The sequence below is a fragment of the Austrofundulus limnaeus genome, unplaced genomic scaffold (assembly GCF_001266775.1).
Source record: "Austrofundulus limnaeus strain Quisiro unplaced genomic scaffold, Austrofundulus_limnaeus-1.0 Scaffold67, whole genome shotgun sequence".
Lineage (NCBI taxonomy): Eukaryota > Metazoa > Chordata > Actinopteri > Cyprinodontiformes > Rivulidae > Austrofundulus > Austrofundulus limnaeus.
The window spans coordinates 2,237,179-2,262,690 of record NW_013952469.1 but is presented as its reverse complement, the minus strand read 5'-3'; the positions used below and the strand labels follow the sequence as shown (position 1 = coordinate 2,262,690).

The 25,512-nt window shown below is 37.6% G+C and overlaps 1 protein-coding gene across 2 annotated transcripts in view; it reads left to right on the top strand.

The window, feature by feature from the left end:
- The window catches only part of rbfox3a (RNA binding fox-1 homolog 3a), a 274,551-nt gene that overhangs the window by 1,063 nt on the left and 247,976 nt on the right, over positions 1–25,512 (top strand). For both annotated transcript variants that reach the window (XM_014010318.1, XM_014010319.1), the window contains 1 exon segment: positions 16,239–16,332. In XM_014010318.1, coding sequence (XP_013865772.1) covers positions 16,311–16,332 — 22 coding nt within the window. In that variant the 5' untranslated portion in view covers positions 16,239–16,310.

Here is a 25,512-nt window from a genome sequence, read left to right as displayed (position 1 = left end):
CCTGAGATGTTTTCTACACGGCACAGTGGTGGGGGCGCCATCATGATTTGGGGTGTGTTTTTCTTCAATGGAACAATCTTCAACACTTGGAGCAACGTTCCCACTAGCCTCCTGGAAACACTGGCATCAAGCATGCCTAAACCATTGTTTGAAGTCATCAACAAGAATGGTGGAGCTACTCATTACTGAGTCCTTTTTTTGACACTTTGATTTCTGTTTTGGGGGGGTTTTCGGGTTTTTTTGAGCTATGGTCTTAAACATTTGATCAGCTGAAAAAAAATCATGTTTCAGTGTAAATGGAGTTTTCAGACAATTCCCTGCTCAAAAGTTCTTGTCTCTTGCACTGATTTCTTCTTTTAACATTGTGAAGCTCTACTTAGAACCTTCTTAAGATCCAATAGTGCAAAATGCAAATTCTTGCACTTTTTTGACTGATCTTAAGATTTTGATCAGGAGTGTATTACTCTGTTTGTGGTGGGGAACTGGATCTTTAGGGTGAACCAGAGTAATGTTGTGTATGCTGTCAAGTGCCAGGAGGACTTAGGCTGAGTTCACCTGAAACTCCTGAGATTGAATAAGTGTCTTGGAGGAGAGACAAAATGTTTCATTAAAGAACCCGTCCAGATGACTTACTCAATTGTTTTCTTTTCAAATCAAGTAAACTTTTATTTCTACATCTCTGCTAAAATGCACAGGTCTTTTCATACCAATATACCAGTTTTTTTTTCTTAAAAGAGAACAAAAAACAAACTGTACCTCAGCTAATCAACTGCTTTCTGAACTGTGCAACCAATTTAACCAGTGAAAATTTATTCAGAAACAAACTACAGGATATTTAAGAAGATGGTGTCATAGCTTTGTAAGTCTCGGTATTCATGGTGTCATTTAGAGAAATAAGTGAGCTTTTTCCCCTCGAAATGTGATTTTTTTTTTTTTTTTTACAAAACAACAGTATCTGCTGATATTTGTATTCTGACTGCAAATCTAGAAGTATAATTTTATATTAATAAGTTATATAAAACAACATGTAACTAATAAAAGCTATAAAGACTTGTCCTGAACATTTCAGCTGAAGGAATAAAAACTATATAAACAGAAATGTATTTTTACTGCTTCGTTGTTTGTGCAGACGTCATTAGCATCACCTCAGGGAGATGTGACCCTCTGCTTTGTCAGGACAGCAGGATTAGCATGTAGAGTTTTGTGCCACAGACTGATCACTAATGAGACATGTAAATAATTAGTGTCGCAGCAATTCTTCACTCAAACAACCTAAATACAAATTACCTTAACATATATATATATTTAAAACCTTTGAACAATAGGTAAATGAATTATGGAAAACCTTACAAAATTTGGATAAACCCAAACTAGGTATTAGATTTGTTTAAACAACTGGAAACAAAAGATAAAAAACTTCATACACGTGACTCATTTGTAGCTAAATAAAACTGACTCCAATTTTAGTTTTTTTTAAAATTCATGTGACACTAAGATTATGTTCACACTGCAGGTTAAAGTGACCGAATTCCAATTTTTTTTGCCTCATGCGACCCATATCAATTTTTTTAAAAGTCTGAACGAGACAGATACAATTTCTTTCAATTCTTCCTGTGGTACTGAATCAGAAACATATCTGATGTTTTTTAAAGCGACTGCAGTCTGAACACTTGTGTCGCATTTTATCTGACTTTTACATCTGTGAGGTGGCGAGAAGCTCGATCCAATAATAATAACACTAACCTCAAACCATGCAGTTTAAATCACTGCATGTCTTCAGCTACAGAACAGAAGTCCAGTTGCTTCATCTTCATTAACTTTCCATGTCCTGGATGACTGAGAATCCACAGAAAGTCTGTCGTGGATTGTATCAATCCTAAAGTTACTCCATCGATACTTTACTTCCAGCATGTTGCTTCATTCCAAAAATAAAACTTTGCACTGGAAGATCTGAACTAAACAAGCAGATCAGATAATTATTTCATCGGTTCTGATTGATCACCAACTTCAGAATCGACATGCTAACATGTAGCATCTGTGTTCAGCTACGTCTCTAGACGAGCTGAATGTGACTTCGCATTATCCTCTGTGCATGCGGGTCACATCAGGACCATGGAGAGTTCACACTGGAGTCAGATGGAAGTCACTTTTAAAATGTAATGTGAATGTTCACACAAAGAAAATATTGTTTTATAAAAAAATCCAAAGTGAGCATTAAGACCTGCAGTGTGAATGTAGCCTAAGATGCTATGTTATTTTGTGATCAGGCTTCAGCTGTTTCTTCAAAATATGCAAATACACAAAAAGCTTCTCAGACCAACATAAATCTGAAATAAGTCCGGAAAAGAAATTTCCACATTTTGCTATATGAAATAAATTTAATGTAAAATAATCATAAATCAACTGTGGAAGTGATTTTACTTCTTTGTGAGCTGTTTTGTTGCAAACAAGCTTCAAGAATATTTTAATTCATCTCAGAAATATAATTATTTTCATGACTCTTAGCAACATAAAGGTTGGACTCTGCCTTCTGATTTTTCACCTCTGTGATTCTGTTTGTCAGCCTAATACAGAAACTTACTGTTTCAGAACTGAAATGTTGAAATCTGTCCTCACGTTTGTTGAATTTCCTCTTTAAAATGAAGTAGCCCAGACCTGAGATGGGTGCAGTTTGAAATCTTGCAGGCAGCAGATGGATGTTTTTTTACTGAATCCATGGAAGCATGTAATGTGGGTAAGAAGGGAGGAAAAAGTGCATAAGCTTAGATAAATGTACCAAGAGCCAAATGAATGTAAAGTTTAATTACATAATAGCCCCACAGTTGTCCAGCGCTTTAAGAGATTTCCAATTCAGCAGACAAACTACTGCGCACCACCAACTGTGAGCAACAGTTGCTTGCTCATACGAACCATTAAATGAATGTAAAGCCACTGCCAATGCACCAACATTTAAAGCAATTCAAGCGTCCAATCACAGGCGTGCACCTCGTCATAAAACGGCCTCAATTACAGCTGCGGCAGAAACGAGCCAATCGCGTTTGCCTACGCTTTGGCTGTTGACACTGAACTTCAGCCATGTGCCTCTGGGGCTCCTTGGTGGAGAGCCTTGCAGATCTATGTTGAGCTCAGTGATTAAGCAGTGGCTCTTCTCTCCATTTCAAACGACAAGCTGCCAGAGACTTTGGTTTTAAATTGTGCAATTAGTGATCTGGCATGCTTTGCTTGGCTTCAGTCACACTCAAATCCCAGTCCAGGGCCTCGCCGAAGCGCAGTCGACAACACATACTCCAGGAGCATTTGTCAGACAAATTCATCTGAGCCTCCACTTGCGTTTTGCTCTCTGAGCACACTAACCTCGCTCAAATGTCAGCCAGCGTATTTACCGTCTCACTGCTGGGTAAACAGTGGTGATCCACATTAGGTAGACCAGATTTACTGTGATTCTTCTCAATCAGAGCAAAGAATAATTCACTGTTTGTTTATTTTTTTTGTACAAATGCACAAATTATGATGAGTGTGCACAGTCTTCTGCCAAAAAGTGAGCTACTCCTTACATCCACTGTATTAAACATGATCTATTTCCCTGCAGTCATAAATCATAAATTTATTTACATTTCCAGCTAGGACTGCTGTAATAAATCTACAAGATCTTGTTGGGTTTACTGCAGCAAATGTATAAATTAGGTTACTCATTTTAGGTTGCAAAACTACAAACCAGCCACCTCCTCATTATGTTGGCTCAAAAAGGAAAACTGGCTTATATAACATAATTATTACAGTGCTATATAAATAACCTAAGCTTGAATAATATTGGGAACAGCTTAGATAATAGCTTTAATATTTAATTTTCTCTTTTGAAGTCATGGCTGGGTACATTAAAAGTTCAAGAAGAATATGGTAAAAGTTGTCATCACCACCAAGATTCATTTGGGCATGTATTTTTAATCGAGTTTTGTAGGAGTTGGATTTCCATCGCTTTCATTTCACCACTCGTTTGTTTCATGTCTAAAGCAGAGCATCAGGACTCTCACATCTGACCAGCTGGGATTTAATGTGCTTTGCTGATAGATGAAAATTTGCTAAGTTGCAGGAAAAAAAATCATTTTGAATTACAAGTATCCTTACCCCCTCCTCTTCTTCCACATGCAAGTGCATCTGGATACTAAAAATGCTTTTTCTGCTTGGCAGAAACGACAGTCATCTGCAGGAATGGCTTATATTCTGTTTATCACTGTTGTATTTTCTGTGGTAATTAACTTTTTAATGCTGTGAATATTGATATCTATTACAAATTAGCTCCATTTTTTTGTGCTTCTCATCAGGGACACAACAAACACGAGACGTTAGACACATTAGAATGCTAATTTCCCTCTGCAGCGATGCCTCTGTATTTGTCACAATGTTGGATTGTTAGTGAGCAGAAACAGGATGTTCTAACAATCATGCACAGTAGATCCAAGCCTCGCTGCTGAGGAGGAATAAAATGGGAGGAAATCACTGCCTGTGGTATACGCTCCAATTTTTACTCCTGGCTTTGAAATGTACGAGGGTGATTTCACTGATGATCACTTCTCTCCCTCAGGAACAGGGGCTGTAAATGTTAACAACACATGCTGATGTCCCATCTATCTGCCTGTATAGATTCCTGCTTTTTAATGTTTTAATACATCGTGATCAGCAGCGACAGAAAGTTGGTCTGTTTACTTCCCTACTGTCCTCCAAGTTTGGAGCTACTCCCAACAATTCACTTTTTGTTTGAGGACTCTGGAAAGGTAGCTTTGCATTTGTCTTTTCCTTTTCTTTTTTTATTTCTAAGTTGGATTCCTAAAAAATGTTGTAAATTATGCTGTAAACAATCCCACGCAATATATATTATTAAACCTTTATTTCACCAGGAAAATCTTGCTGAGATTAAAAATGTCTTTTTCAAGGGGATCCTGACCCAGAGTGGCAGCAGTACACAGAGTTTACAGATTATTCACTGCAAAAATAGAAAAAAGTTAACGCCGTCATAGATGGATTCATTAAGATTAGTCAGTTAAAACATTTACAGACAGATGATTACTTCAAAAAATCAGTAAGAACACCTTAAAAACATTTAGTGACAACAGCACCTTTAGGTTCATGTATCTCTGCAACTGGTTCCAAGAAGATGGAGCAGAAAACCGAGAAGATTTCTTTCCAACTTCAGTTCGTAATTTAGGCACCAAAATTAACAATTAATTTTGAATTATTGAATTAATTGTTGAGGTTGTACAGGATGTGATCGCAATGTAAGTAAGTAAGTAAAGTTTTATTAATATAGTGCCTTTCACAGAAATAAATTCACAAGATGCTGTACATTCAGGGGAGGGGGAGGCACCCATTCAACTTTAACACCTGTAACACTTGTTAACACCTTTAACAACAGAAAAAAAAAAAACTAAAAACCACATAATGAAAGATGAGGGAAAACAAAACAAAACATTATATCAACAATGTGACACACTATGGTGTTTATAAAGAAAATCTCTACATTGAGCACATGAATGAAGGTGTTTGGGATGAGTCTCAGCTACTGCCACGACAAATCTAGCCCAATATCTGAAAAATTACCTAAGTTGTAGCTACTTTTGTGTTTGCTGAAGTCGCTTAGCTGCGCATCTTAAATTAAATTTATTGAAAAGGTAATAAATTGTAAATATTTATTCAATAATTGTTTTTAAACAGTTTCATTAAAATGTGTTTGTTGATGTATTTTTCTTACACTGCAAACAAATGAACACAGACATGAGCAACAATATTATTAACCTTTTGGAATTTGTTTGTTTTTATAATGCTTATAACATTGTTTATTCTTTACATTTTATTTTGTACCTATAAACTATTTAAACATATTTTCCTACTGCTAAAACTATATTACTATATTACATATCGTATTATCTTTTGTCTTCTTTAAACCAACTGTTATATTTAAACACAAAGTTCAAGCTAATAAAGAGACAGATTTTAACACGGTTGTAGATCTGTAATTATTCATCATTAGATATCTTGTAAACTAGTTCAACGTTTGCACAATAAGTTATTTTTCTGCAGAATATAAAACTAGCATATTCTTTAGGGTAACTTGTGCTTATTTTGCATTTCCTCCAAACTGCATTGTGTTGCATGTATTGTGTTTAAGCCAAACTTCTCATTGTTGAACAACGGAACCATTACAAGCGTTGTAAAGTTGAGACATATATCATTATGATGTAGGAAAGTGGAATAATAATGCAGATCTGATGGTTGAGCATCACTTACAAGTGCTCGTGCTCGAACGGCTCTCTGAAATCATGACAGGTGTTTGTTTTGTCATGACACCGTGATGTCATGGATGGAACGGATCCCTTCCATTAGTCAAGTGGCTAACAGCACTCAGGTATTCAGGCGGCCCGGAACCATTGTGCATGATAATGCAATATCCCGAGTTGGATTTCTGGGTAATTGAGAAATGCCAGCGTGTTTGAAACACACGGTGCCGCCACGGTTGTTTGCTCTTCTCCCAAAGCAAACACAGCAATTACAGGCGCTGTCAGTCACTGTCAGAAGTGGCATCAGTGATCAATCCAGCTCACTGGGCTCAGGACATTAGACATGAACATATATGAAGGGAGTTAAACCCTCCCCTAGCTCCACACCTGCTGTTCATTTAGTGAGATTGAAGGCGACTGTGTGCTGCAGGCTGCTGGAACAGCTCATCTTGCAGTCTGGGGATTTTTCTCCTCATGCAGAAACTTTCAGCTTTTTCTTTTTCTTCTTGATAGCCAACCATTGTGTGTGGCTGTGGTTCAGGAGGAAYACTGCTRCTCTGCTAACAGAAGGTTGGTGGTTCAAAGCCAACCTTCCCCACCTCATGTGGAAGTGTCCTTGGGGAAGACATCGAACCCCTCGTAGCCCCTAATTCTGTGAATTAAACCATTTAACATTTACCTTACATCTTTACTTGCTAATTATAAGTACTCTCATTTATAAAATGCATGTTTTTTTCCTAAATATATAGGTTATATGGTTTTATTTGTATTTTCTTTTTTATTGAACATATAATTTTGTTTTATGAAATGAATAAAGTTTATAACACTAACACTATTTCAGATGACTCAAAATTAGAGGGTGCAACAATACAGAAAATTTATGATTTGGTTAGATACTTTAGCATCACGGTTTGATATTTTTCGATGCAAAAATATAAATATCCATGCCCTTCTTACCTTGTAATTTATTGAAATTAATTATGAACATTTCTTTAACCTTAAAAGTCCAGTTAAAAAAAGGTTTCTGAAACAGCAGGTTTCTCAGTGGATCTGTGCTCCACAATGCAGATTAGGTGGAGTAGTCGAACACAGATCCACTGATCCTTCAACACAGAGGTTTCCAGAAGACAAGCTGATAAAATAAATGTTAAAAATCTGTGTTGTTCCATACATATTGAACTTAGAGCACGTTAATATTTGCATCCCTACTAAAAACCATTCTACTCAGACTAGATGTTTCTGCATATTTTTTTAGAAATTTATTCATTTCATTTGTAACTTAAAATAACGAACAAAAAACATGCAATCAAAATATATATTTTTTGTAAATAGTGTTAAAATAACTAAAATCTACTTGTTATACTTGTATTACTGGCTTATAAAACAAAGGAAATTGAGGAACAYCTGGTCATACTGAAGTTCACTGGAATACTGAAGAATCTTGTGGCTCATCTTTACGTTCACGGTGAACCAGACTGAAGTAAAACATCCCAAACAGTAAATCCTCTGTCTGTAGACAAACTCTGTGCTGCTTGTGCAAAAAACTGATGATCAATTATGAATATGGACCCTCATTTCACACTGCAGCCTAACTAACGTCAGCCGAATAAAAGGGACAAAGCCACCCCAGTGGGTGTCCAAAGGCTTAATGTGGTAATAATCAACTGTATAAATCACATGACCAGCAGTTTATGTAATTAGCTGAACGACTTCTTGCATTCATAAAATAAGATAATGCAGAGATTAAACTGGTCTTCTCTATGAACAATGAGCATTGTGCTAATATAAAAACATATATTATTAAAAAATGCAACGTTAGTTCTTCAGAACAGTAAGTTGCAACTACAGCACTAACTGTTGGACTAAACTTCTGATGCTGCTCTACATGTAGCCCCGCCTGCATCCCTCTTGTCCTTTAAACTCTGCTCTCCAAACAAACATAACCTGCCAGTCTTATAACCAAAAAATAAAAAAATAATAATAATAAAATGTTAACTTCCATCACTAATTGCATTATCGTAGCCCAGTGTTCAGGTCTGAGATCTCATCAGATGGACAATAACCCAAACAGAGGAGGAACGTTTTGAGCTTTGAGTGAAGCAGTAATAAAATCTGCAGTAAAAAAGCTCAAGTGTGGAAACAGATTAGGTCATCGTGGACAAATGTACGCTTCAGCCGTGACTGCTTTTAATTAGTCCTTCCTATTCTTTATTATGCTCTATGTCTTACTTTGTTGGAAGCCATTTCTGGCTTTTTAACCTATCAAACTCTAAGTATGTGTACCATCATGTACAGGCTGCTGTTACACAGAACTGTTTACACGTCTTTGCATTGATTTAGTTCTCACTGTCTTGTTGTTGTCTGTTTATCAAAAATTGGTTTGAATTAAATTTAGAAGGAAACTTTTTATAAGCAGCTTTCTTCATTTTTAGAGAAAACGCTACTTTTTACTAAGAATCATCTTGCTTAGCTTATTAAACAGGGACAYTGCACACAAACACAGAACAGATCAAGTCTGTAAACTGATGTGTTGCACAAAGACTATATAGTTACAGCTAATTTGCAACTCCAGTCCCTGGTTGGGCCRTTCTAAACATTGAAATACATCAAAATACACTGAAAATACATAGATATTTCTGCCTACATCATCATGTAATCAACCATGCAAACTTCAAGTTCATATAATAAAAACTATGCATTAAAATACATTCAATTTGTTAATCAGAAACAACAAAAAGCAAACATTTACCTCTAAATATTTCTTACAACCTTCAAATGTACACTGCTCAAAAAAATAAAAGGAACACTTAAACAACGCACGCTAACTCCCGATCTTAATCAAGGAAATATTCACATTGAGTACTTTGTTCTGTACAGAGTTGAATGTGCTTCACAAAAGTTTGATTTACTTGGACTTAGCGTGCGTTGTTTAAGTGTTCCCTTTATTTTTTTGAGCAGTGTATATAAATATCCATCCATACACATCCTCAGATTTATTTTGGTTATTTAGGTTGTTGGCGTAGACTTGCTCTGTTGTCAACATGTACAGTAATGGGAAAACCAGATTCTTGACCACTTTGCGTTAGCCGTTAGCTTCTCCAGCCGATCACACGATCACGTGATTTTTGAGCACTCCAGCTGTTCTATAAGACCTCCTTGGTTGTTGGCTATGTCCTTATTTGGACAGACATTATTTTTATTCTAAAGATAGATGCATGTTATTCATTATTTTTGTCTGCTTGTTGTTTTATATGGTTTACTGTATAGTGGGCTGACCCTTTTTGCCTGCAGATATAATTTCAGCGTTTTRCTGATTTGTCAAAGAAAGGATCTGGTGGTGGTCAGGTAAACATGCTGGGATCAGTAGGAAGTTGAGCACACAGGAGAAGTAGGCAGCTGAAAGGACGGTAAAGAAACCCGGTGAGTTCCACAGATGGATGAGCGTGAGACTATCTGAGTGCAGAGTTTTTCCTGTAAGTGCACAGTTATCACAGTCGCAAACCACAAAGGAAAACAGCCATAATAGCCCCTTTCTTTATTTTATCGTAGACTCTGTGCATGTACATTATTCTCTCCTGCCCCTGTCGCCTTCGCACACAACAACAGATAGAGATCTATAACTGCGATTGCCAGTCTGAAGGGAACTGGGGGAAAAGGGCTTTGTTAGGCGAGCGGTCCCCGCCTGCGCTGCTGCGCTCCYGCATGGGTAAAGAACCAGCTTTACACACTGACCTCAGAGCTGTTGTTTAATCACCAGGGCATTTTAATGGCTTGTCAGAGTAATGAAATATGGTTGGAGGCTACCTGGTGCAAACATTACGATAAATCCCTCTCACACAAGCCTACACAGGGCTTAATGGTTATAAATCATCACTTTGGGGAGAGAAAAATGACAGCTATTAAAATAATGAATGGGATGATTAATTTTTCACATTAAAGATTAAAAGCTATGAGAGGTATCATCAGATATTTGAGCTGCCGTAAACGTTTGAAAGTGAGAGCTTATTTCCCACACTTTATGACGCCTGCCGTTTCCTCACTGTCATCTGAGTTTCTGCCTCCTTTTTAAAAAAAAATATCTTAATTCATTTCCTCCTTCCTGTCTGTGCGCTGGCTTGGCGTGCCACCGACATGCCTTGTTTCTAATTTGTGTTCCTGTAAAAGTTCTCCCAGGGAAAAGCCTTGAAGAACACAGGTAGCTTGAGGCGGTACAGGACCCCCTCAGCTTCTCAAGGCTCGCACCGATCTTATCTCCTACTTGTAAAGCTGTAGCCTCTAAATGGAAAAAAAATAAATAAATAAAAAAACAGCTGGACAAAGGTAAACAGCTTTCTCTGGTGTGTTTTTTGTGGCTTTGCTTGTCAGCCACAGAAGCTGCATCTCTTTTTCAGCCGGTAAGAACTTTAAGCTTTAAGATGCATGTCGAACAAAGACAGTAGATAATCGCACATGCTCACTGAGCTGGCATAAATCCCCTTGTATAGACAAACGGTGACAAGCTTTCCCTCTCCATCAGATGGCTCCCAGGAGAAGGTGTGCTATTGCATCCATTTCCACGGAGACTCGCAGCCTTGCTCAAACATACATCACCCAAATAGCAAGGCAAAAGATTGGAGGGGAAAATCATAATTAGAACATTAATAACCATACACGTTAGAGAGCATAAGTGAGTTTTTTCCATGATGAATGGCGATGTAAACAAAAGGCAGGAGAATAAGAGGTTCAATTAGAGATTGTGAACTGTCTCAGCTGAGACAGGAGGGCACACATCTTCCACTGTTGCCCAATTATTTCTGTGTTCCCTGGCAGTGAGAGTACAGCTTGTCCAGCCAAAGCCTTTAAAGGGATCTTCATAACGTCTCACTGAAGCAGCCATTTAAAATTTTTCGACAAAGAATCAAATAATTTGTTTTATCCGCTCGTTGCGAGGCGAGGAATCCGTGCAGCTGAAGTTATTGGGAATTTAAACGCCTCCTTTGGCATTTCCATCCAGTGGCAGAGCAAGACATTTTTTGCAGGGGTGGCCAAACTGGGACCAGTACTCACACAGGGGTGGCCAGGAAAATTACATGATTTTTTTTATTTGAAAGTTTCTGCAGATCTTTGTGTTTTTGTCCTTTCCTTATGTCCACATACAGGGAGTGACTACCTTATAAGCATGGGCATCAGAACCATTTTAAAAGTGGGGGGACAGACTTTTCAGGGGTCTGGGYGTCCTCCCCCAGAAAATTTTGGACAAAATAGATGCCATTTCATGCATTCTGGTGTATTTTACCAGGTTGTTTAACATACTTTTACCTACTTAAATTAACACTTGATTTAATTATTTCAGAGACAGATTTTTCATTAAACTAGTTCCATCATCCTGTTTTTAAACTCACTGCTACAGCTGAGATAAGATTAATTAATGTGTCACAATTTATCATATCCAATGACTTTAGGGGTGCCTTTTAATTTTATATTGTTTATTGGATTACTTTTAATTGTAACACATCATTTTGCCAAATAATCATGACCCTCAACTGCATGTTTAAAACTAAGATTATAAATTTTACCCAATGAATTTAGTGAATTTAGAGGGGCGTTTCACTTTTTCTGATTTAGTGATTGGTCTACTCATAATAAACACAGAGCATCATGCAGCCTTCATTACATAACGTGACACTGTCATGGTGACAAAACAAAACAAAACAAAAATACTTTTGTCACCATAAGTCCAAATGTTGAACCCATAAGTCAGATTATAGGTTCTGCATATAAAGAAAACATCACTTCCTTGTCATTACTCTTCTTCAGTGATAGAGCTTGGTGATGTTTCAAACTGTTAAACACTGCCACCAACTGTTCAGGAGGATTATTACACCCCTAAAGATTGTTTCACTGTGGAAGGGGTGTGTGCATCAAGGTGGCCAATGGGGTGGCCAAAGATTTGTCTATGGTGGCCATGGCCACCCCTGGCCACCCCCTTGCTCCGCCCCTGTTTCTATCTGCTTTACTTTGGATCCCTGCTTTTATTTTTCATATGTGAGGGATTTTTTAAATATATTTTTTATTTTTTGCACGTTGTCACCGGAGACGTGCAGGACGGCCGCCCACGCCTCATTCATGTCGCTCCAGCTCCACTTCTCGCCGCCTGCTAATGATCCTGGGATGCCAAATAAAGGGCCACTGAAACAAAATGGTCAACTCGGCTGGCCARTTTTATCTCAACCCTCCCCTCTTGAATCAATTCTGACATTTCATTCTGCCCTCATAGAAGGTAATGGTGCATTCAGAGGTTGTTACCGATAATGTTGAGACAGTATTGCTTYGTTTCATTGGATAGACGAACTGTAACCTCTGCTGTAGAATGACTTCAGCTTCTCCTGCGCGCCTCTCTCTACCTTCCTCAGACTCACATGTTGGTATTTACCATCTCAAATATCTCTATCGCCATGAGAGAGAGGGCGATTTCTCATTTTCTCCTAACAAGTAACCAACCAGTGTTTGTATTTTCCTCCCACTCGTGTTCACACAACATGAAGTGAAAACACCCTTTTAAGTCGGCTAGTCAATATGCTGTTTCTAATATATTATTTACTGCCATTGGGCTGTATTTCAGAATGCACTCAACAACTGTTTCGGTTTTTCAGTCATAATCACGTTGAGGAAAATCACAGAGCCAGATGTCTGGCCCTCGTTTTACAGCACTTATATTTTCCTCCGAGTTTATGTAAAATTCATCCTTCTCCYTTTTATTTATTCCCCCGTTTTCACCGACTCAACAATTAGTCAATTCCCAATCAACAAGAGAAAAGAAATTGCTTTTAATTACTTTTGATAAATGACAAATTGTGTTGGCATGGCTCCCTGCGAATGCTTAATCAGGTGCTGGGCGGGGTAGGGAGGCGGGAACCAGGAGCAGGGATTTCTGCTGGGATGAAATCAATGCACTCTCTGCGGTTCACCGGCTGGGCTGCTGGGCACCAGCCAACCTGAGGCCTGCGGAGATACACCAGTCAGCAGAAAAGCTCAGGCTTTATGGGAACAGTCGCACAGTGAGGCAGAAGCATGCTCTCGCTCTCTGATATATGCGCCTCCTATAAGGGCTGCGGCGCTCGTGTCTGCTCTCAAGATAAAATACAAACACGCTTGATTCGATATTCAGACAGAAAGTTAGCACCGTTATAAGTGCTGAAGCTCGCTATATGTGCTGCACATTAAACAGCACTAAATGTAGAGGAACTGCAACTTGTTACTTCTGCTGTAAAGTTATATTTTAATTAGAGCYCCAATAAACAGAGAGCAGAAACACAACCGTGACTATGGGAGCTGCCACAGGTTTGATTTAAAAAGAAACGTTGTAAAAAACATGATCTTAGGTTTGACACCAAGCCAAACTAGATTCAATAATTATTGGGTTTTGTTTTTCAATACAAGCCAGTGAACTGTTAATATTTCAGTGATCACTTTCAAAACATGTTGGTTTAATTTTTAATGAACAAAATCTAGTTTTACTTAGTTTACGAATCCCTTTCTGCCATGTTTTCAGTTTTAGTCTGCAGGTTCTATTTCCTCATTTCAAGTGAACTAAAACAAAATGTCTTTCATCAGGGATGTATTAACAGGTAAGTATTAAAACACTCYAACCCTACAAAAAATCATCAAAATTATATTGAAACATTGAGCCTGATTGTGTTGACAAAGTTTGCAGAAAACAAAACATTTTCAGTAACYCTTTCTTTTATGGTACCCTTATTACTATGTAATTACAAGGTAATAAAAAATGTCATTAAATGTAATTAATACCTTATTACCATGTAATTACAAGGTAATTACAGTACAAAAGAAAAATTACTGTTAGTAAAACTACCTTTATTTGGTAACTACAATCTAATTATTATTCAATAGTAACTCAACACTATATTTATAACCAAAATAATGCAACTAAATTTTGGGGTTAGTGGTTAGTTACAATAAAATATAACTTTAAAACTGTCCAAATTACCTACTATTTATTTAGGTGTTACATAGTGAATTGTAATACATTACCAGGTAAGTGCTACATTACTGCAGACAATTAATTACATAGTAAAAATGTACTCTAATTACTACATAATTACATGGTAATACGGGTACAGTAAAAGAAAGCGTTACCACATTTTTCACACAGACCAGATTTAGTTAAATTATTGAAATTCTATGAATTGGTTGATTACAACATTTTGCAGATTATGTATAAGGCTCATATAAATGTATTACCTTTGAACATCCAATCAAGTTTTGTTAAGAGACAAAMTTACTACAATTTAAAAGGGACAGAGMTGTTTCTGAAACCTAAAATCCAAACCAYTTTAGAGGAACGATGTATTCAGTGCAAGGAATCAAATTGTGGAATAATCTGGAGYATGATATTAAAAGTGCAGGATCAATGTCTGCGTTTAGGAGAATGGTAAAATCCAGTCTGTTGAAGAAATGTGAAATGACATAATATGAATCCTTAAAAATTGTCTGAGAAAGATTTAATTTTATTTTTCTGTTTTTCATCATTGTTGGAATTCCTTTTGATGTAAAAAGGCACAGATATTGCAAGGTATTTTTCCTCCTTCTGCTGCCTTTCATTTTATTTTTCATTTGTATTTTATTTTTGTATACTGAATTTGCTTTGTTTTTAAATAAATAAATAAACTAAACTAAAAAAAACTAAATCACTTTGAGCTCTGCAGCTCTGACATACTTCACATACTTCAAATTCATTATTTAAATTTCAAACAGGTTTTAAAWCAGAGTTGTCTGAAATAGCATTGTGATTTTAACTGTTTGTGCACAATCATAGTTAAAGTTTCATGATTTCACCACAAATTATCTCCTGTCTAAACTTAACTCAAAATACTGTAAACCAAATGTTCTCATTTCAACAGTTTTTTTACACTTTTTATTCAATTTCTGSATCAAAACATTGGTACTGTTTTTTGACTCAATGTTTCGTTTCTCTCGCTGCAATAAGACCTATTGTTTTTTCTTAAATCCCTCCAGAGTGCAGGTTTTGCCCGTCTAAACTCCCTTTATCTCCCATTGTGTCTGACCTTGTTAATGTCAACTATTTTTTTTAATCAAGTGTCTTTTTTCGATACTGTAAATAAATGAGCAGAGGGCTGACATACTGTASCTCTGCTTCAGTTATTCCTACCTGTACTGTGTCATTATTATGATCAAACAGATACGACTCAACCAACTATTGTTTCSTCCTAAAACAGAAACACAAAGCTAAAAAGTGGGAAATTAATCAGTTGTTCTTATCGGCCCAGTTTTCCTTACCAGACTTATCCTGATTTTCTAAAAAAAAGACTAACAGCAGTCGATACCGATGCTGATATAATGCATCCCTAAAAACCAGCTGAGTAATTAGAAAAAAATTGTGTATTGTGTTTGGGGAAAAAAAAAGGAAATATGTCCTCAGATTATTGTTAGAATTATTAAAAAAATCCCAGTGGCAACAAATAGGGTCTTTAATAACAGTAAATTGACTGAAAATGCCCTCTTTAGCTGTGAAACAATAAATTTAATCAGCTTAAATTAACTATTCATGGTGCATCTTTTAGTTTTTATTATATTTTTGTTTGGTTTTAAAGAGCAACATCCCATAATACTTCTAGTACCTGCAGACAAAAATAAAGACAGCCCAGAACTACAGATAAATCTAATAAAAACAATCCAAATTAATATGACAAAACAAATCTGAGCCATCGTCACAGTCATAATGTTTTAGCTCAATTTATTATTTTTTAAAGGATTTGATTTCTTTCAGATTAAGTTATTAATAATTTAAGTGCATTTTTTTATCAAATCTGTAAGAAATAATGTGTTTTAAGCTGCTGAATGTTGTAAAAGTATCCGTCCGGTTGTATTTTATTTACAGCAGTGTTTCCTGTGTCTGCGCTGCAGTCTGTGCTGTAACACGAGCCTCACGTTGTTTTTGTTTCGCAGGCTTCAGCACCTGTGGCAGCAGCAGCAGCGAGTCGAGTGACCCAGCTCCAGGCCGACCGGCTTCACCCGTACATGGAGACCCCCAGCTGGGCAGGTCAGACTCCGACAAACACCGTGTTTCACGCCACGACATCTCTGCAGCTGTCACACAAAAACAGTCTGAACGGTTCTTCCACACAGAGCCGCGACGCCAACGTTTGCTTTGCTTATGAGTTTTGGGTTTTAAAGCCCGATATCAGGATGACAGTTGATTCAGCGAGAACACTGACAGCTAATACAAAAAGGTAGATGTATGAAATCAAATATGGTCGGCGACTCTGTAGCATATTGAAACAAAAGCAAATCAAAAATATAGTGGAAATGTCAAGAATAAACTTGACATTTCAAGATGAAAATAGCACTTTGGAGATAAAAAATCAAACTGGCTCCATTATTGCACATGATAAGGGCACAGACGCCTCGTGTAATACGCTCGGTGGAATTGTACTTTGCATTTGGTTGAAGCTACAAAGAAACAGTTTATCTTTAGGCAACAAAACACACTGAGGTTATAACAATTAGGAGACGATTGTGCAAAAACTGCATCTGTTCTGTAGGAGAATCCTTCCCGTTAAGAAGGTGAGTTTAGTTTTAACAACGAAACATCCCTGTCAGATATTAGATGTGTTAATGAACATCAGTTAAAGTGTGTTAATCATGAAACACATCAGTGCTGTCCATCTTACACATGCTTACATGTCAAGTTGTACGGATTGTCAGTCATTTTGCAAATATACTGACATATAGACCATAGGTTTTCAAAGTGTACGAGCATAAGCCCCCCGAGATAGCAAACAAACAACAGCGCACCCCCCACAAAGGGAAAAAAAAAAAAAAACATTATACATGTATATAATATGTCATTGGTATTATTTTTGTTTAATATTTTTGTTGTTCCTATACTTAATGTTCAGCTCATATTTAAAAAGTTAGTTTTTATCTTTTACATCTTTTACATTTTTACAACATCCGTGCTTTAAAAAGAAAACATATTGATTTTAATCATCTCACATCACAACAAGCTTTTTCATTTTTTCTTATAGGCTACGTTCACACTGCAGCTAAATGTGGATTAAATCCGGGCGTTTTTGGCCCTATGCAACTTACTGTATTTATTCATGTATAGCTGCGTTTCCACTGACCATGAACATGCGTAAATTAGAATTTCGAAAATAAATTTGCTCAATGGAAACATGTCAATTTAGAAAAAAAAAAGTTTTTCGAAAAAATGTTTTTGCGCTAGGATGAAGTGGTTTTTCGGCCGTTTCGAAATTGTTTTTCGCAAAACTGCAATGGAAACACTTTTTTCGCATCATGGGAGTCACGTGATCAACAACCATCTGTTTCTACTGGTGAAAAAGACGATGACGAAGAAGAAAACAGGAAGTAGTAGTAATATCACAGAAGTGGTAAAAGAAAGTAGTAAACTCACCAACTACAATTTCCCAAAAACACAGCATACGTAGCCGCTCCCAAGTAGGGACTTGTCTCTGGAAAGCCTCGATAAAAGACGCCGACGTCTCCTCTGATGATGAGCGCTAGTGTCATGGTAGCAACATGCTATGTGTTTACATCCATCGCTGCCATGTTTGTAATGACTTATCATGAGAACAAACGTGTTCACGCGTGACTTTAATAACATTTCTTACTTAATGGAAACGCCGCAGTTGCGAAACTGTGTTTTTCGAAATTAACAGAATATCGACAAAGTTTTGCGCACATTTGCAYTGGAAACACAGCTTGTAATACCAAAAATTTAATCCTAAAATCCATCCATGAAGTGGGGACATAGTATTTTACACGGGTTATTGATGATTAGATTTTCTATGTGTTTTAAGCTCAAAAAATGATGTATTTGTTACAAAGTGATTCTGAATGCTAATGTCTTATTTCATCTGACTACTGATGTAGCGGTGAGCATCGGATCGATCCAAGAATTTAAAACTTTACCAATCTGATGGGAGTTTCAAGCACAGAACTCTGCCTGTCTTCAGCCACAGAACAGAGGTGCAGCTGCTTCGTCCTTGTTCTTTTCATTTCACGTCCTGGATGACTGAAAACTTACAGCAACAGCCGATGCTAAATTAGCGTTGGACCGTGTCGATGCTGGCGGGTTTGAATCGATACTATAAGTTTATTTTACCTTCCGCTCGAAGCTTCGCTCCAAAAATAAAACGCTGCGCCGGAGAATCCATCAGAAGGCAAGTTTAAATGTGGACGCTGGATCTGACAAGCAGGTCAGATAATAGTTTAATTTCTTGTGATTGAACAATTACTTCGGCACACATGCTAACACTAGTAGCATGTGTGGCTACTTCCTCAAACAAAACCCGCTGCGAGTGACGACTACACCACTGAAAAAAAAACATGAGCAAAAAAATCTATAAAACCTGAAGTGTGAACGTATTAGGTCCCCACTTCCTGATTCACACCCCCCCCTTTAAAACCACTGGCGCCCCCTGGGGGGGTGGCGAGCGCTCCACAGTTTGAAAACCCCTGGTGTAGCTACACAAATCTCACAGATTTTTTCAAGTTTTAAGGATTTTTTTCAAAAACTCAGTTACGAATTTTTTTGTTACACGTCAGAGCCTGTAAAAAAATCAATAAATAACATCAAATAACCATCTTCTAACCCAGTCTGCTGCTAGAAATAAGTTGTCCCGTCCTCATCTCCTGCTTTGCGTTGAGTATTACAGATTTTTTTGCAAAAATTACCTGAACATATTTGTGAGGCTCATTGTACGGGAAAAAGTCTGAGGGTGGTTGACATGTGTGCACAAAAGATTTGTATTTTAGTTTCTGTTTGCAAAAAACACTACATCCTCTAAAGAAAATAAATTTATAGTTATCTCATCAGAGGCTTTCCACTTTTCCAAACTAAAATACCTTTTTTTTAACTAACATTTTTTTTCTGGCTCAGTTTTATTCAGACTTGTGTGCAAAACAAATCCACAAGGTTCAGTTTTCACTGAAATGATGTGTGTGCATCGACGCTGTATTGTACATGAGTGTTTAAATCATGCATGACAGCGGAGTGCAAGGTAATCACATATTGTGGTGTTTTTATTTTTATTTTTTCTGTAAAAGTTAAAATATTTCACTTACACCACGGGTCATGCCAGCTTTGCTCTTGCCACCTCTGCTACAGAGATTTGTCAAAACTCCTGCAGAACAACAAAAAGCTGCATCTGGAAAAGTAGTGTGAGCTTCCATTGAGCATGAATTTTTCATGAATCCTATTGTCTCAGACTTCAGCAGAAAAATAAACACAGAAAATGCTTAAACTGCTGTTGTGTTTAGCTGCACAGGGACCAGCACTGCAGTTCTGGTGATTTCTACAACAGAGGCAAAGCATTCCAATTTACTGATTTAGTATTATTATTTTTTACATTTATAGAGGCTAAACGCACTAACGTTGACTGATTTATTTTTTTCAGCCATTTAAACATATTATTTTTTGTTCATAAAATGTCTTGTGGTCAGTTTTGACACATTTTCAGTTTCTGAGTCGTCCTTTTTCTCACCTGGCCCCCTCCAAGAAGCTTCCGACTCCGAGTTAACGGCTTCACGCCCTTTCTGCGTGGAAGCACTCTCGCTGTGATAAAGGCTGCGTGTACGCACGCCTTACTCTCCCCTATCCGGCCGTATTGTGCTAATGTGTGCTGGTTAAGTAGCGCGAGACTGGAAAAAGACTCTTATCCATATGGCTGAGAGCCGGGATGTCGGTGTGATCTCTCCCCAGATGAAGCCCTCTGCCACCCTGCCCGTCCTCCATGGAGCCATCTAGCAGGTGGCAGCGAGGATCAATGGCTTTCCACCATTACCTCCTCTCCACTTCACATCTCCGGCGTGGTCTCCGGGCGGGCGGGGGGGGCCCGCGGGGTATGCGGCGCGTCTCGCTGCAGAACATCAGGAGAAATAGGGACGTTTTCCATTAGTCTAATTGCTCGGTTATAGTTCCATATTATTGCCGTGATCACCACTGTGGCTTGGTAATGATGGACCTCCCGTGACCCCCATGTGTAGCTGGTGGGTGTTATGTCTCCCCCATCGCCGCCCATTGAGACTGCGGTGGGTGTAGGCGGAGGGATCGAACTGAACACTGAGCAGAAAACAAAAGGATAAACCGCCAGAGGCAGGAAAAAGACGAGAGTCTTCAAACGGTTTGATGTAGGAGTTTAATCTAATTTACTTTGGTCAACAGGTTCTGCATATGGCCAGTGTTGTATAAAGTACCACAAAGTGATACTTGAGTAAAAGTACAAGTATCTTACTAAAAAAAATACTTTGGTAAAAGTTAAAGTCTCCTTTAGGAAAATTTCTTGAGTAAAAGTCTTAAAGTATCTGATATTTTTTGTACTTAAGTATTAAAAGTCAAAGTAACGATTTAAAATGAGCAGTTAGATTTTCTGTAAGGACATTTATTAGGAGGTGACCTCCCCAAAAACTGCAGAAATGACTGTTGTATTAAAAGAATGAATGGATGTTAAATTTAGGATGCACTAGTCCAGCTGTTTCAGTTTATATACATATATCAAGGCTGCACAAAATACAAATACTTCTTAAGTACAGTCCTTTTATTTGAATGATTCTGTCCTGCTGGAGTGTGACATGATTTGTTTGTGTACAAACTATTAGAGTTTTATACATTTATACTTCTCATTCAACCACAGTTAAATTCACTCTATCTAGGAGGCACAGTTTATATGTAGTACTTATTTTTTACAAGAATGAAAAAAAGAAACAAAGTAACAACTTTCTACTTCTTGCTTTTTTAAAAATGTAAGAAATAGAAAGTACAGATTAATTGTGTGAAACTGTAAGAAGTAGAAGTAAAAAGTAGGCTGAAAAATAATTACTCAAGTAAAGTACAGATAACCAAAAAGTGTACTTAAGTGCAGTAAAGAATTATTATTACGTAGTTACTTTACAACTCTGCATATGGCTGATTAAAGAAATGTTTGGCAGTATTTTGCTGCAGTGGTCAGTGTTTAGGAGTGGTTAATCCTGCTGAAATAAAAAATAAAAAAAACAGAAAAAGACTTTAGGCCTTGTCAAACACTGCTCACAAACTCACTAAATGATAATCGCGTCCCTCAAGCACAATATCACATTAAAGCCTCTTACACGGACTTTGTTCTCAGTAAATGGGGAGTATTATTTTCATTCTCAGGCAGTATGACGCAGTGTTATTCCCACATCTTAGCACCCAGAGTACAGTAGAAGGTTTCCCCCCATCAGCGATTACACGAGAAGTCTTCCATCAGCGAGCAGATGAGGTGAGGATTATAATGAATTCATTTACCCTCAAAGACTCTGCCTCGCTTTTTCCCCCCAACTCCTGTTTATAATATCCTATTTGCATATGGATCGGAAAATTTGAAAACTGCGCTGGGCTAATKGGCGCTGAATTTTTCACAGCGGACCTGTAGCTCTCCCTACAGGTCAACGCATAAAAGCTGCTTCCTGTTTGGGATTTGCTCTCAAACACTACAACTGTTACTGATTACCTCAGCCCTTTATTCCATGGAAGGAGAAAATCCTTGGCCGTATTCCTCCTTTTTTTTTCTTCTTTTTTTACAGGTGTGGGTATTGATCTTTCGCCGTTGCTGCAGGGGAGTGTGTTCACTTAAAAGYCCCACTGATGTAGCAGAGCTTATTAAACAAATAGGCCAGAGAACAAGGCCACAATCGCTTTGAATCATGAAGCAGGTTGCTCGTCTTAAAGCACCACTGCATCAAATATGAAACGCTCTGCTAACAAGGTGTGTAATCTATTTCTAATCAGATCATATTTTATGAAACAAGGAGAAGGTTGAGCTTAAGTAAGAGAGAAAGATGGAGATTCAGGAGAGGCGGGGTTGGAGATTGTATTTTGAAATTGAATGTGACGGCCAGGGACCATGGCTTGATTTTACATGCATGGCTTTATAATGAAGCCATGCCAAATGGTCAGTAATGGTTAAGTTTAGGGGGAGCTGGAGCCTTGCTGTAATGGGAGGCTAATTCAGGGCCCATGCCGCCTTGACAGGCTGCAGAGCACAGCTGGAATATGGAGAAGGATGTAAGTTAGAGGCTTTGGGGCTGCACTAAAGGTCTGTATTTGTCTGCAAATTGCCATGTTGCCTGAGGATATAACAGGGTCAAGTGTAGGGAAGCATTGTGTGTTCACAGATATAAATACAATAGAGAAACACACAGACTGGCTAACTCACTCAAATCAAGTGCTGCGCAGGAGTGACTTCATGTTGTCATTGCAATTCAGGTCATGATCCTTTTTATATATAAATCTTTATGCCYGCTGGGTGCACAGGCCACTTCTCAATCTCTCCTCTTTTTCCCCTTCTGCTAAAAATAGTTTCAGACAGACACATGCATCTATATTGATCTAAACATTTATCCAGTATGAATGCATATTCAAATATATGTTTATAAATGTTTATTAAAAATCAGAGTTATGAAAGCATTTGATCGCAGTGCAGCTTTTTTGAAATGTGCAAATGCAAAATATTTATTTCTTAAAGGGTGAAAAGCAAAAAAGGATTTTCATATCAAAGTAAAGATAAGAAAACCTATGATTTTTGATCATGTTGAGTAAACTTCAGATAGTAGGTGTGTCATTGTTCCTGAATGTTTCTATCACTTTCTGTCCTATAGGCGTCATAACACTCTAGTACTTATACTGTATTTATATTAGAGGTGCAYCAATACAGAAAAGTCACAATTTGGTTCAATAGWTTAGCGTCACAGTTCAATATTTTGTCAATACAAAACAGAAAATGTCCATGCTCTTCTTAACTTGTAATCAATTTAAATTAATTATGAACATTTGTTTAACCTCAAAATGCAGTTTTTCATATATAGTGTGTATTGAAACTAAAGCACTGAACGATTCGACACAGATACATGAATTGTTGCACCCCACATTTCTCTTTTTTGTGTCGAAAAAATATTGAACCTTGAGACTAAAAGTATCGAACTGCTCTGTGAATTTTCTGTTGCAGCCTGTAATGTACAGTACATACATCAAACTGTGATTGTGTCCTAAAATGTTATAACTGAGAGGAATTTTGGGGGAATATTTGACAAAGCTAAAATGTTTTTTTAATACGTTGTGATATCGTGACAGTTTTTTATTATTGGYGCCTATTTTTTGCACTACTTTATTTGATTTGTTTTTATTGTGTTTACTGTTTGTGATTTGATTATTGATCTTTGTAAAATGACTTTGGGAGTTTTGAAAGGTGCCTATAAATAAAAAGCATTTTTTTATTATCGTTATTATCATATTAGGTTTTCTTGCCAGTGTGTTTTGGATGTTTTTAGAGGATTTTATTTTTAAAATGTGTCCTAAAGTAAAAGTATCAGTTTACAAAGTCTTTCTGGTAGCAGATGTAAATGAGGGCACACATTGTGTTGTGCAACAGTTTGAGTAGCCTGGTTGAATAAAAAGACATTAGATAATACAGTTCATTTACTATTTATTTCCTTCAGACAGAACAGATTATTATTATGTTTGCTTACTTTTTCCTTTTAGGATAAACAAATGTTTAACAAATTGTTTACAACACCCCTAAAAGTCTGATTAAAAATTTATTCTGACTGGAGTTTAAATGAAGCTTTTTTTATCCTGATTAAGAGTTAAACTTCTTTTTCTTTTGCTTTAAAAGCAAATAATCAGAGAAATATATCTTATCTGGTGTTCACGTAAAAAAAAAAATCAAGATTTAAGGGAAAAACAACACCTATACTAGTGTTAATTGTTTCTGTACATTTGCATGTTTTCTGTAACTCTTGGAAATGTAGCGTCTGCTCCTAATGGCTGCAGCTTCCTCCACTATTCRACATTATCTCTGCCTGAAAGTTTAATCTGAAAACACTTTGCAGGGTTGGATGTTTCTGTTTAACTGAGGAACAACAAAACACATAATCAGAATTTACAGTTTTAAAAACCCTGCGTGCAGATTTCAGTGGCATCTAGTGGCAAAGTTTCTGATTGCAAGGAAATGAAACCCACCACCTCAGATTCTGATTCAGAATAAGTTCAGAAACTTTGATGGCTGCATAAAGACACTGTGCAGAAGCTCTGCAGAAGAGCAGTTTGTCTGGTGCACCATGCCATGCTGCACATCAAAAAACTGCACCATCTGCAGACCAAATGCTTTTTTAAAATAGGATTTCCTTTCAAGCAGGAAAACCTCAAAAATAAACAATGTTTCTGCCAACATTAARGCTGCACACAAGGTGTTTTAAACACCGAGCGTTTGTGAGTTTTGTTAAAACCATTTCGTATCTCAGAAGCAAAGACAACAGCAGTTTGTGTTGGTATAAAACGGTACATAAAAAAGCCAACATTTCTTACGTAAATCCTGCAGATAGAACACATTCTGTTTCTCTGACAAGCACCACTTGTTTCTAACGTTTGCGAGGAAGACTAAAGACATTCCTCAGATATCAGTCTGTGCATAAAAACAAACACAAAGCATTTAACACGATGAAAGGAGACGAYAAGAATGCAATTCACTGCGTTTAGTTTCAACGGTGCTCTGCTGAATCCTGGAGCTTCACACTGTTAGGTCCTGATAATGTTTCCAGGGGCCCTCTGCTGCCAACACGGGTGAGGAGGAAAAGAGGGGAGGAGGAGGAGGAGAGGAAGGATGCCTGCGTCTTTAAAAGGTAGATGGAGTGAGGGAGCAGGGCGGATGGGTGGCTGGCAGGATTGTGCTGACGGCAGGGCTTTGGTTCAGAGCATGCCCATTAGAGGGAGCCATAAATCCTGGGCTCTCTGGGCCGGGCTGTGTCAGCAGTCCACTGAATGAATTGATTTTAAACGCCACTGAAAAAAAAGAGAAAGTGAGAGAGCGAGAGAGAGAGAGAGAGAGAGAGAGAGAGAGAGGGAGAAATGGGAAGGAGAGTGACTATTTAATTCACCCTCCGCCAGAAGCCCACAACCCGTTCCACCCCGCTTCTCAATTCAGGACTGTCGTTGAAAAGGGGGAGGAGAGAAGTCTAGAAACACTGAAACTGTCACCGACAACAAGCCCCCGGCTCCACGGCCCCCACACGTTTGATTTAAACAGGAGGGAAACACACAAACCAGATACATAATCTCAAATTCCATACAGCATTTGTTCTCCCACCCCTCTAATTTTTCCTCTCAGCCCTCTCTTTTTTTTATATCTCCACAAGAGAAATGAGACATATCGTAAAAAAAAAAGGAGGTGGCGGGGGTGGG